The 12834-nt window shown below is 42.2% G+C and overlaps 2 protein-coding genes across 2 annotated transcripts; both read left to right on the top strand.

Moving 5' to 3' along the window:
- Positions 1-1829: 1829 nt before the first annotated feature.
- LOC143011708 (neoverrucotoxin subunit alpha-like) lies at positions 1830-3733 on the top strand. The gene is made up of 2 exons (XM_076164679.1): positions 1830-1875; positions 2548-3733. The coding sequence occupies exons 1-2, from the start codon at positions 1830-1832 to the stop codon at positions 3072-3074; spliced, it is 573 nt and encodes a 190-aa protein (XP_076020794.1). The 3' UTR covers positions 3075-3733.
- A 277-nt stretch (positions 3734-4010) lies between these two features.
- LOC143011687 (protein NLRC3-like) lies at positions 4011-12679 on the top strand. The gene is made up of 10 exons (XM_076164654.1): positions 4011-4051; positions 5461-5536; positions 6993-7106; positions 7206-7284; positions 7529-7757; positions 8004-9807; positions 9881-10054; positions 10309-10482; positions 10779-10825; positions 11459-12679. The coding sequence occupies exons 2-10, from the start codon at positions 5466-5468 to the stop codon at positions 11995-11997; spliced, it is 3231 nt and encodes a 1076-aa protein (XP_076020769.1). The 5' UTR covers positions 4011-4051; positions 5461-5465; the 3' UTR covers positions 11998-12679.
- The last annotated feature ends 155 nt before the right edge of the window (positions 12680-12834 follow it).

Genomic DNA, 12834 nt, shown 5'->3' with positions numbered 1-12834 from the left:
CAGTTATGTGTTACTACTCGGTTATGTGAACCACATGAGGAAGTGGTCTGGGTCACATAGTGGTCTGATCTGCTCCCAATTCACTCACTCTCTCTTCCCTAAACGCTTCCACCATGATTTTGTTTGGTTGGCTTCAGCCCTGTTAATTAAGGTTTTACATGATACAATTACCCTCCACTTCACTCCACACACCCATCTGCAGACACCACTGATTCACACACCTCATTATGTTAGGTAGGTGTACATTTCAGTCTGTCCCCATTTTTGTCACGCTCACGAGCCGGGTCATGACAGGACTCAACACTAACACAGGCAGTTTTATCTTTTTCTTATTTGACTGCAGACAGACAGCTTTAACAAACCTATATGTTACAGCCCCGGCAGTATAAGAGCTGTGCTATGTCCTTTTGTTATTTTGCTCTCAGTTGTCTTCTGTTTGTTTGTGAGTGAGCTTTCTGTCTTGGACGATATTTGAGTAGCGAGAAGGTGTCCTCCTCTGATTGGCTGATGAAGAGGGTGTGGCATTTCAAAAGTGCCCTCTCTTGATCAGTGGACGTATTCATGGGATGCCTTCTGAATGACAGGGAAGTGGCAGCCTGGCGGCGAGTGTGAAAGCAGCGGCCTGTCCCGTCCCTGTCTCCGGCCTCCAAATGCACTGTGTACTTTAACTTATGTTGTGTTTTTACTATTCTCTTGTTATCACTTTTGTAGTAAAAACACCTCACCCTCTGCAAATCCATGAGCAGCGATTGTTAATTAAATAAATCCTGGATGGATTATATGTATGTTGAAAGGACCCTCACACACACAGTAAGAGCAACATCACAGTGTTGTAACTCATCGACGAAACTGCGTAGTTTGAGGGCGTGACTCAGGCTCATCATGACAAGTCAGTGTTCATATCATGAAATGGTGTGGAGTGCGAGTCAGCGCGAATTTACATGAGTTATTTGTTAGATTGTGACCATATAATTATGAGGTTAGTTGTCTGTCTGTGTCTGTGTGTGAGACCTATCCGGGGTGTGTCAGCCTCCTTGCAAGGATCCCAAAGAAGATTTTGTCTTCTATGTTGAGGAGTGAGATAGTATGGAACTGTTTGATCTCTGTGGAGTATTCTTGCTTTGGGATGAAGCACCCCTCAGTACCTAACTGCCAGTGAGGAAGTTCTTCCTCCATGCTGCCCTTAGTAACATCCAGAATGGTCTCCTGAGCCTTTCACTTGCACACCTTGTACGGAATGCCAGCCATGAGCAGCATGGCACATCACATTGTATAAGAACACAGCAAATATACTACTGTGTTTTTCAGTTTGTTCTCTTCTCACATCCTTTCTGTGCACCACATTTTACATTTGAATAATCCTCTTCAATCTGCTGTTGTCGCCAATGTTATGTTTATATGGTTCATCAGCAGAGGTCAGACACTCCTACACCCAGCTGCGTATCCGTGAAGAGTGACTGGTCCATGGAACATCCTATTAAATTCACTGATGGCAACAACTCTGCTGAAGAAAGATAAAATCAGTAAAAATGTTTCCTGTTTCCTTGAGAACTTGTCTGTAGGGGAAGCAGTAGCTCAGTCTGTAGAGCTTCCGCTTGGGAACCGGAGGGTCGCCGGTTCGAGTCCCTGCTGAGGTGCCCCTGAGCAAGGCACCGACCCCTCAATTGCTCCCCCCTCTGCGAAGGGTGGTAGTGTAATGCAATGTAAGTCACTTTGGATAAAAGCGTCTGCCAAATGATCGTTAAGGATAGTCTCCGTTGGTATGAAAAGTTTTAAAACTAAATCAATAATAAATCCTTTCCTGCCGTGACTCTATCTCTTCCTGCAGGATGGATCATGGTGGACAGCAGAGGATCGAAGCTGCTCTGAGGAAATGTAAGCTTGATTTGACTTTGATTCATCAGACCAAAGCAGACAAACAAACTGTTATTCCATCATTTCATCCTCACACACGATTCAAAGTGGAGATAATTCACTTGAATAATTATTATGTGATATGAGTCAGAATATTAATTGATTCCTTATCATTTGAAACATTGCATTTTTTGTTTTAATCTTTCTTTTTATGAGGATGTGTTGCTTTTCTCTCTTTAATACCATTATAAAATGAATCACCTTCAGCTATTGAACCATTGTTCAGAGAAAAGAATTCAAAGATGAGTTTTGGGAACTTCTGATGAATGAATCTTATACAATAAACAATTTGTGATTTACAAAGATACATAATGGATTAACTGATATTGAAATTGATTGAAATGGTTTATCATCAATTCAAGATTTTCAGATTCTTGACTCAAATCAGCAGTATTCTTGTTTTGTTAAAATCTTGTGAAATGTTTTTACAAACAGGAACATTAATTCATTTGTTCTTTTTTTTTATTCTGATATTTATGAAAACAAAGAAATGTTGATTTTTTTTTCTAATATCAAACTTGTGAGCAGCAAAAGTGCAGTAATGATAAATCATTGAATCATAAAGGCAGCAGCTGGTTAACAGGATAAACTGCAGCTGAATGTGTTTTTCTCTGTCCATCAGATGTTTGTGAGCTGGAACTGGACCCAACACACTTCACAGAAACATCAAACTGTCTGACAACAACAGGAAGGTGACAAAGTTGACAGAGCTGCAGCCTTATCCTGAACATCCAGAGAGGTTTGAATTCTGGTGTCAGCTGCTGTGTAGAAATGGTCTGACTGGTCGCTGTTACTGGGAGGTCGAGTGGGAAGGAGACATTTATATATCAGTGAGTTACACAGGAATCAGCAGGAAAGGAGACAGTGACGACTGCTGGTTGGGAAGAAATACTCAGTCCTGGAGTCTGAGATGCTCTGGTTATGCTGGTAACTCTCTCTGGCACAATAACGAGCATCCATCCATCCATGTCCCTGTGTCCTCTTCTGTCGCTCACAGAATAGGAGTGTATGTTGACTGTCCTGCTGGAATTCTGTCCTTCTACAGTGTCTCTGATAAACTGATTCACCTCTACACCTTCACCACCACATTCACTCACCCTCTCTATGCTGGGTTTGGGCTATGGAAGCTTGGTTCCTCTGTGACTCTGCGTGATCTGTAGGACACGCACACACACGCACACAGGCGCACACACACACACAGCTTTATAAAGTAATTAAACTGCATTGCGGGAGCTCAGTTGACTGATTTGTGCTTGTTTTTTCTACCTGTGGTTTGACAACAAGGGTGTGTTGCCTGAGAAAAGGTCAAAGTCATATGGTCTGTGTCGGTAGTGATGTAGCCCAAGCCTGCTGACTTCCAGGGTTTAGAACCTCCAACACTTAATTCAGGACTTAAACTCCATGAGCGTGTGTTCTGTTGGGAATGTGGAAACTGACTTGAAGACCAAACTGAAGATGTTACCAAAAATGAGTCTTATAGAGTCTGGAGAAGCTCGTGGCTTTCACGAGCTTCTCCAGAGTTTAGTGAGTGAGATGCTTTTGTCATCACAGTCCATTCGGTTGGACTTACACAAGTAGAGGTTGCCATGGAAATGCTCAGTATTCATCCAAGTCATTGTAAGTGATGTGTTAAAGTAATATGCCTAGGATTTTCAGGGCATTTGCATCTAAACCAAGTCACTGACATTGTTGTTTTTTCCGTTTCTCTGTTAAAACAGCTGACATCAGCAAATGTTAAACCCTTTACAGATTACTGCTGCTACTTGCTTATTTTATAGGTATTTGTTGTATTAGCAATTAAGTGTATGATGTTATATTCTCTGCATTCTTCTTATTAAAATTCCTGATTTACAACACTGGGTGGGTGTGGGGTTGATCTCCAGTCAGCTAATACAGTGTGACTCATCATTACTGCTCCTTGGATTAATTCCAATAATAATGATAAAGTAACATTACTATAAAATGACTGATTACAAACACACACATAATCAAATCAATCATAAGTAGCCACACTTCTGCAATCTGTCCACTTGATAGTGCTAAGCGACCATTCAATGGGCTGCACATGTTTACTGTGAAAACAAAAAGGGAAGTATCATTCAGTTAAGGAAGAGGAGCGGAGGAAGACTGACACGGTGTGAGTAAAAGTTTAATTTGATGACTTTATGGATCATAGTTTGTCTTGTGTGTCTGTGCCTTTCTATCGGTGCTTTAGTTTTAGTAAATCTCGACTTCCAGGATTTGTGTTAAATGCTAAAGGGAACTTAGACATGATGACGCCCTATCTCTATGTTGTAACTCACTGACTCACATGCCACCATGATAAGTCAATGTATATTTCATGAAGTGAGCCAGGGCGAGACAGGAAGAAGTTCCGGGTACTAATATCATGCCTCTAAACGCGTTTCACATATTATGTTGAGCAGACACTCCCTCACTGTCTGGCAGCCGACAGCCTGAGTTGCACGTCACAGACAAGATGCTGGATCTCTGCAGTGATCAGTAAAATATACGTGTGTATTAAGTTTTTTTTTATGTTGGATGCCTGTATACAGTATAGATTGTACAATATCAATTTATTACTGTAAGGACCGTTCCTGGCCCGATGACAGAAACCAGTGTCAGGGCAAATCCGGCTGGATCCCATTCTAGCTTCCAAGATAAATTGTTTTCTTTTCCATTGCCATGCGCTCTAATAACTTTACTTAAAGATATCTCTCATGATCTCGTGATGACAAAATATGTATGAATTAATATTCAAAATCTGTGAGCACTCAAGCTGCCACCCCTGCTCTAATATGTTCAATAACTTTACCCAATTCTTACCACACTCTGTATAATCATCCCAATGATTAGCTTTGACTTTGGTCAGAGATTGTCGTGCATTTGGCTCCATACAGTTCAACCTGGACAATAAACAACTGCCTTCAAGTCAACACAGAAACACCAAGTCCCTAGTCCCATAACTAGAATAACATTGGCAAAGGATAATCAGAGGTAGATCAATGTTCACAATTGCCAATTTATTTACTAGGTCATTTTATCAGCCAATTACAATAAAATCAGTTAAGACAAAGTGTTTTCATTCACCTCTTACAACCCTATTTTGTCAATAATCAAATCAGAAATAGCCTCTGCTTGCAAATTAATCAGATATGTGTACATGAGACATGTTGGAGGGTGTGAGGTATCCCAGAGAAGAAAACACAATTTTGTTGTAGGGAGGCTTAAATTCTAATAATAAAGTTACACAATAAAATGACTACTCACACACACATGCATTGAGTTACGAGAGAAAATAGAAAGAGAGAAAGAGAAATCCTGCTGGGCATTAGGTCTTTATTTCAATCATTCTTTATCTATATTACTTGTTAAAATGAAGTTTAACAATAAAAACCACACTTCAGCTGTTGACAGAACCCTAATGGGTTCTAGTATGTGTATGTGTGTGTATGATTGTGAGTGTTTTTGTGTTTGTCAATATGTGTGTATGATTATATGTTTTTGTGTATGTGTTTGTTTATGTGCTTCTTTCTATCTGTGTAGTGAAGATGAATGTTTGTCGTGATGAAGATGAGGCTCCTCCAGACTACAGTCATGACCCTGGACCCTCACAAACTAAGTAAGAACGCCGAATACTAATGGGCTGACTAAGCCGCAAAGTTTGAGGTCGTGTATCCGGGAACCACAATGATCAGTCAGAGTCCATTTCATGAAGTGACATCATGGATGGAATAATTAATTTATGTCATTGATGTTTGTCTTTAAAATTCTCCATTTAAAGACACTTTATCTGCTCCAGAACATTTAGTGTGTTCAGGGTTTCATATAAAGTATAGGCTGCACAATATATTTATTTATTTATATTTATATTAATAACACCATAATGTCAATAATCATTATAGATCAAGTCTCGGCTCGTGATCAGCTATCATCAATCAACAAACCAACACTTGTTACTTATTGTGCATGTGCGCGCGCACACACACACACACACACACACACACACACACACACACACACACACACACACACTACATCTTGGCGTAAGAATCACATGGTCTTTGATTACTGTGTTTGACATTGTGTTTAGGGAGGCAGTAGCTCAGGTAGAGCTTCTGCTTGGTAACCGAAGGGTCGCCGGTTTCGAGTCCCTGCCGAGGTGCCCCTCAGCAAGGCACTGAACTTAATTGCTCCCCTCTCTTTAAAATGTGGCAATGTAATGTAAGTCGCTTTGGATAAAAGCATCTGCTAAATGACTGTAATGTAATGTGTTTGACCAACTGGAATGTGGGCTATCTGCCTTCATATGCCAACTATGATAGAGTTATTGCAACCGGCTCACCTTCATGGTACATGCCCCTCCTCCCTCCAAACGGGGACTGAGTTGAGTTGCTTCTGCAGGATTTCAAATTGCGCCCCCCCCTTTTTAGATGATGGGGGGGCTAGACTCTGGATCATCCAAAAAATACTGGAATATCTACTGTTATGCCAAGCGATAAAACGGCCAGATAGCGTTTCTCCACAACCCTATGAACCCTATACTGATCTATAGGACTACCACCGCTGTCTACCACTCAACACTAATATGTTGTCAGCCTTTCAACGGGTTTGATCATCCACCGCTCTGCCTGCTCTATCCAGCCACCTCTGCCTGCTTGGTGATGTTGGCTACCAGCAGCTTCCTAGCTGGGCCTCCAATCCCAAGCCGTCCCTTTCATGTTGAGGAGTGAGATAGTGTGGACTTTCATTATCTCTGTAGAGTTTTCTTGCTTTGGGATGAAGCAACTGCCAGCAACTAATCACTAGCGCAGAAGTTCTTCCTCCATGCCGCCCCTCAGTAACATCCAGAATGGTCTCCTCAGCCTTTCACTTGTACACCTTGTACGGAATGCCAGCCATGGTGGGTCACCACCATGAGCAGCATGGCACCCCAAATCATCACATTGTATAAGAACAAAATAAATAAAGTACTGTGATTTTCAGTTTGTTCTCCTCCGACATCCTTTCTGTGCACCACATTTTTTATTTGAATAATCCTCTTCAATCTGCTGTTGTTGCCAATGTTGTGTTTATAGGGTTCATCAGCAGAGGTCCGACACTCCTACACCCAGCTGTGTATCCATGAAGAGCGACTGGTCCATGGAACATCCTACAGAATTCACTGATGGCAAGACCCCTGCTGAAGAAAGGTAAAATTAGTAAAAACGTTTCCTGTTGCCATACAGATTTGACCTTGAGAACTTGTCTGGATGTGTTTGCTAACCTCATATTTCCTGATGTCTCCCCAGAGTTTACCTGAATAAGTCAGAGGATTCCAGTGGACGTAGTGACCAGCAGCATCCAGCAGACCTGGACTCAATATTCATGGTGTGAGCATGGAGAAACTTGTTAAATTTGTTAGAGAAATAAATTCATTTCATTTTACAAGTGAGAGTTAACTGGGAACCGAGTGTGAAGCATCAGGATTGCTGTTGAGATTAAACCTGGAGATCTAGAATGCTCATCAACTGCTCTCCTGAACTGCTGTCAACATAAACATTGTAAACAGAAACCTGACAGCCAATCAATATCTTCTGTCATCTTGGTATTAACTTATGTCTGACTCCTTCAGCTGCTTGAGGAGAACATTGTCAGGTTTGTGAAGAACGAACTGAAGAGCTTCCAGAAAGGCCTGAGTCCAGATTACCCAGAATTCTCAAAGACTCAGATGGAGGATGAGGAGGTGCTGAGTGGTGAAGATGAAGAACAGAGGAGGGGCAGCAGAGAGGCGTTAATGAAGATCACAGAGAACTTTCTGAGGAGGATGAAGCAGGAGGAGCTGGCTGACTCCCTGCACAGCAGTAAGACCATTTAGCAGCTTTAACATGATGGAAAGAGGAAACCAGGACGAAAACTTAACACTTAAACTCTATTAACACTTACACACACGTAGTAGTATGCAGCTACAGCTATCAGAACTTAAGTTAACGGCTCTAGTGACAAACTTTTTAGACTTCAAAATGTAGAATTCTGATGCTTTACCTTACACTGTTGTTATTTTTTTCTTTACCATGTTTCCCTCCACTGACTGTGGTCTGTTCATCTAGGAAGTATTGCTTCACTGTGCCAACGTAAACTGAAATCTAAGCTGAAGCAGAAGTTCCAGTGTGTGTTTGAGGGGGTCGCTAATGCAGGAAAGCAAACCCCTCTGAATGAGATCTACACAGAGCTCTACATCACAGAGGGAGGGGCTGGAGAGGTCAACAATGAACATGAGGTCAGACACATTGAAGCAACAGCCAGGAAACCTCAGAGAGCAGAAACAACGATCAGATGTGAAGACATCTTTAAAGCCTCACCTGGCAGAGATCAGCCAATCAGAACACTGATGACAAAGGGTGTGGCTGGCATCGGGAAAACCCTCTTAACACAGAAGTTCACTCTGGACTGGGCTGAAGGCAAAGCCAGCCAGCACATCCAGCTCACATTTCCATTCACCTTCAGAGAGCTGAATGTACTGAGAGGGAAAAAAATCAGTTTGGTGGAGCTTCTTCATCAATTCTTTACTGAAACCAAAGAAGCAGGAATCTTCAGGTTTGAAGACTTCCAGGTTGTCTTCATCCTCGATGGTCTGGATGAGTGTCGACTTCCCTTGGAGTTCCGCAAAAATGAGGTCCTGACTGATGTTAGAGAGTCGACGTCTGTGGATGTTCTGCTGACAAACCTCATCAGAGGTAAACTGCTTCCATCTGCACGTATCTGGATCACCACAAGACCTGCAGCAGCCAATCAGATCCCTGCGGACAGTGTTGACATGGTGACAGAGGTCAGAGGGTTCACTGACCCTCAGAAGGAGGAGTACTTCAGGAAGAGATTCAGAGATGAGGAGCAGGCCAGCAGCATCATCTCCCACATCAAAACTTCACGAAGCCTCCACATCATGTGCCACATCCCAATCTTCTGCTGGATCACTTCTACAGTTCTGGAGGACGTGATGAAGCCCAGAGAGAGAGGGGAGCTGCCCAACACCCTGACTGAGATGTACATACACTTCCTGCTGGTTCAGACCAAACTGAAGAACGTCAAGTATGATGGTGGTGCAGAGACAGATTCACACTGGAATATCAAGAGCAGGGAGATGATTGTGTCACTGGGAAAACTGGCTTTTGATCAGCTGCAGAAAGGAAACCTGCTCTTCTATGAATCAGACCTGACTGAGTGTGGCATCAACATCACAGCAGCTTCAGTTTACTCAGGAGTATTCACACAGGTCTTTAAAGAAGAGAAGGGACTGTACCAGGACAAGGTGTTCTGCTTCGTCCATCTGAGCGTCCAGGAGTTTCTGGCTGCTCTTTATGTCCATCTGACATTCATCAACTCTGGAGTCAATCTACTGTCAGAAGATAAACAAACATCCATCTGGTCTAAACCATCAGGAGACAAACCTAAACTAAGACGTCTCCACCAGAGTGCTGTGGACAAGGCCTTGCAGAGTCCAAATGGTCATCTGGACTTGTTTCTTCGTTTCCTCTTGGGTCTTTCACTGCAGACCAATCAGACTCTCTTACAGGGCCTCCTGAAACAGACAGGAAGTAGCTCAGAGACCAATCAGGAAATAGTCCTGTACATCAAGGAGAAGATCGCTAAGAATGTCTCTGCAGAGAGAAGCATCAATCTGTTCCACTGTCTGAATGAGCTGAAGGATCTTTCTTTGCTGGAGGAGATCCAACAGTACCTGAGATCAGGAAGCATCTCCACAGACAAACTGTCTCCTGCTCAGTGGTCTGCTCTGGCCTTCATCTTACTGTCATCAGAGGAAGATATGGATGAGTTTGACTTGAGAAAATACTCTGCCTCAGAGGAGGCTCTTCTCAGGCTGCTGCCAGTGATCAAAGTCTCCAGGAAAGCTCTGTAAGTGTGTAAATAACACAAAGATTTTACTAATTTAGGGAAACAGAAATATAATGTAACAATTCATTTTCAGGCTCAGTGGCTGTAATCTATCATGGAGAAGTTGTGAAGCTTTGTCCACAGTCCTCAGCTGTCAGTCCTCCATTCTGAGATTCCTAGACCTGAATAACAACAATCTGCAGGATTCAGGAGTGAAGCTGCTGTCTGCTGGACTGGAGAGTCCACACTGTAAACTGGAAACTCTCAGGTCAGGACTCAGCTGTTTGTATTACTGACCATTGAAATGTGGTCTTATATGCAGGGTGATGTTGGTGAATTTATATTAAACCTGTGGTGTTTTAATTGCTTTCATTCTGCTTTACAAATTAACTGAGTGATAAAATAAACATTCAATTATATTTAATAGCATCAAACCATCATAATAACCCCTCCACCCCCCACCCTTGTGTGTGTGTGTGTGTGTGTGTGTGTGTGTGTGTGTGTTTGTGTGTGTTTTCTCAGGTTGTCAGCTTGTATGGTCACACAGGAAGGCTGTGCTTCTCTGGCCTCAGCTCTAAACTCCAACCCGTCCCACCTGAGAGAACTGGACCTGAGCTACAACCATCCAGGAGACACAGGAGAGAAGCTGCTGTCTGCTGGACTGGAGAGTCCAAGCTGGAGACTGGAGACTCTCAGGTAAGGACAGTCTCCGTTCAGTATGAAAAGTTTTAAGACTAAAGCAATAGTTACATTACATTACGGTCATTTAGCAGACGCTTTTATCCAAAGCGACTTCCAATTATTGCAGGGGCACCTCAGCAGTGCCCTGAAGGCAAACTGGCAACTCACCAGCTACCAGTCCACTTACTTGGTGCATAAGGGACTCTAACCGGCGACCCTCCGGTTCCCAAGCGGAATCCCTACCGACTGAGCTACTGCCTGCCCCGTCAATAATCAATCCTTTCCTGCCGTGACTCTATCTCTTCCTGCAGGATGGATCATGGTGGACAGCAGAGGATCGAAGCTGCTCTGAGGAAATGTAAGCTTTATTTGACTTTGATTCATCAGACCAAAGCAGACAAACAAACTCTGTTATTCCATCATTTCATCCTCACACACAATTCAAAGTAGAGATAATTCACTTGATTAATAATTTAGTAAGTAAGTAAGAATATTAATTGATTCCTTATCATTTGAAACATTGCATTTTTTGTTTTAATCTTTCTTTTTATGAGGATGTGTTGCTTTTCTCTCTTTCATACCATTATAAAATGAATCACCTTCAGCTTTTTTAACCATTGTTCAGAGAAAAGAAGCAGTTCAAAGATGAGTTTTGATCTCTGGGAACTTCTTATAGACATTTGTCACAATCTTATGTAATATTCAATTTGTGATTTACAAAGATACTGAAATTGATTGAATTTGTTTCTCATCAATTCAAGATTTTCCGATTCCTGACTCAAATCAGCAGAATTCTGTTTTGTTAAAATGTTGTAAAATGTTTTTACAAACAGGAACATCAAATCGTTTGTTCTCATTTGTGTTCTGATGTTTATGAAAACAACAGTGAGTAACAGTCCAAAGTGCAGTAATGATAAATCATTGAATCATAAAGGCAGCAGCTGGTTAACAGGATAAACTGCAGCTGAATGTGTTTTTTTCTGTCCATCAGATGTTTGTGAGCTGGAACTGGACCCAAACACACTTCACAGAAACATCAAACTGTCTGACAACAACAGGAAGGTGACAAAGGTGACAGAGATGCAGCCTTATCCTGAACATCCAGAGAGGTTTGATTTCTGGTGTCAGCTGCTGTGTAAAAATGTACTGCCTAGTCGCTGTTACTGGGAGGTCGAGTGGAACGGAGACGTTTATATATCAGTGAGTTACACAGGAATCAGCAGGAAAGGAGACAGCGATGACTGCTGGTTGGGAAGAAATACTCAGTCCTGGAGTCTGAGATGCTCTGGTTATGCTGGTTACTCTCTCTGGCACAATAACGAACATCCATCCATCCATGTCCCTGTGTCCTCTTCTGTCCCTCACAGAATAGGAGTGTATGTTGACTGTCCTGCTGGAATTCTGTCCTTCTACAGTGTCTCTGACAAACTGATTCACCTCCACACCTTCACCACCACATTCACTCACCCTCTCTATGCTGGGTTTTGGCTATGGAAGCTTGGTTCCTCTGTGACTCTGCGTGATCTGTAGGACACGCACACACACGCACACAGGCGCACACACACACACAGCTTTATAAAGTAATTAAACTGCATTGCGGGAGCTCAGTTGACTGATTTGTGCTTGTTTTTTCTACCTGTGGTTTGACAACAAGGGTGTGTTGCCTGAGAAAAGGTCAAAGTCATATGGTCTGTGTCGGTAGTGATGTAGCCCAAGCCTGCTGACTTCCAGGGTTTAGAACCTCCAACCCTTAATTCAGGACTTAAACTCCATGAGCTTGTGTTCTGTTAGAAACGTGGAAACTGACTTGAAGACCAAACTGAAGCTGTTACCAAAAATGAGTCTTTCCGTATGGCTTTCACGAGCTTCTCCAGAGTTTAGTGAGTGAGATGCTTTTGTCATCACAGTCCATTCGGTTGGACTTACACAAGTAGAGGTTGCCATGGAAATGCTCAGTATTCATCCAAGTCATTGTAAGTGATGTGTTAATGTAATATGCCCAGGATTTTCAGGGCACTTGCATCTAAACCAAGTCACTGACGTTGTTTTTTCCGTTTCTCTGTAAAAAACAAACAGCTGACATCTGCAAATATTAAACCCTTTACAGATTACTGATACAACTTGCTTATTTTAAAGGTATTTGTTGTTTTAGTGATAAAGTGTATGATGTTATATTCTCTGCATTCTTCTTATTAAAATTCCTGATTTACAACACTGGGTGGGTGTGGGGTTGATCTCCAGTCAGCTAATACAGTGTGACTCATCATTACTGCTCCTTGGATTAATTCCAATAATAATGATAAAGTAACATTACTATAAAATGACTGATTACAAACACACACATAATCAAATCAATCATAAGTAGCC

This window comes from Genypterus blacodes, unplaced genomic scaffold (assembly GCF_046128005.1).
Source record: "Genypterus blacodes isolate CSIRO-AG114 ecotype Tasmania unplaced genomic scaffold, CSIRO-AGI_Gbla_v1 ptg000138l_1, whole genome shotgun sequence".
Classification (NCBI taxonomy): domain Eukaryota; kingdom Metazoa; phylum Chordata; class Actinopteri; order Ophidiiformes; family Ophidiidae; genus Genypterus; species Genypterus blacodes.
This window is presented reverse-complemented; position numbering and strand designations above follow the sequence as displayed.

Coding starts and splice junctions, on each gene's coding strand:
- LOC143011708 (XM_076164679.1), top strand. CDS start 1,830: ATGGATCATGGTGGACAGCAGAGGATCGAAGCTGCTCTGAGGAAAT. Junction 1,876..2,547: donor CGAAGCTGCTCTGAGGAAAT/GTAAGCTTGATT, acceptor GATGTTTGTGAG/CTGGAACTGGACCCAACACA.
- LOC143011687 (XM_076164654.1), top strand. CDS start 5,466: ATGAATGTTTGTCGTGATGAAGATGAGGCTCCTCCAGACTACAGTCAT. Junction 7,107..7,205: donor AAGACCCCTGCTGAAGAAAG/GTAAAATTAGTA, acceptor ATGTCTCCCCAG/AGTTTACCTGAATAAGTCAG. Junction 10,826..11,458: donor CGAAGCTGCTCTGAGGAAAT/GTAAGCTTTATT, acceptor TCTGTCCATCAG/ATGTTTGTGAGCTGGAACTG.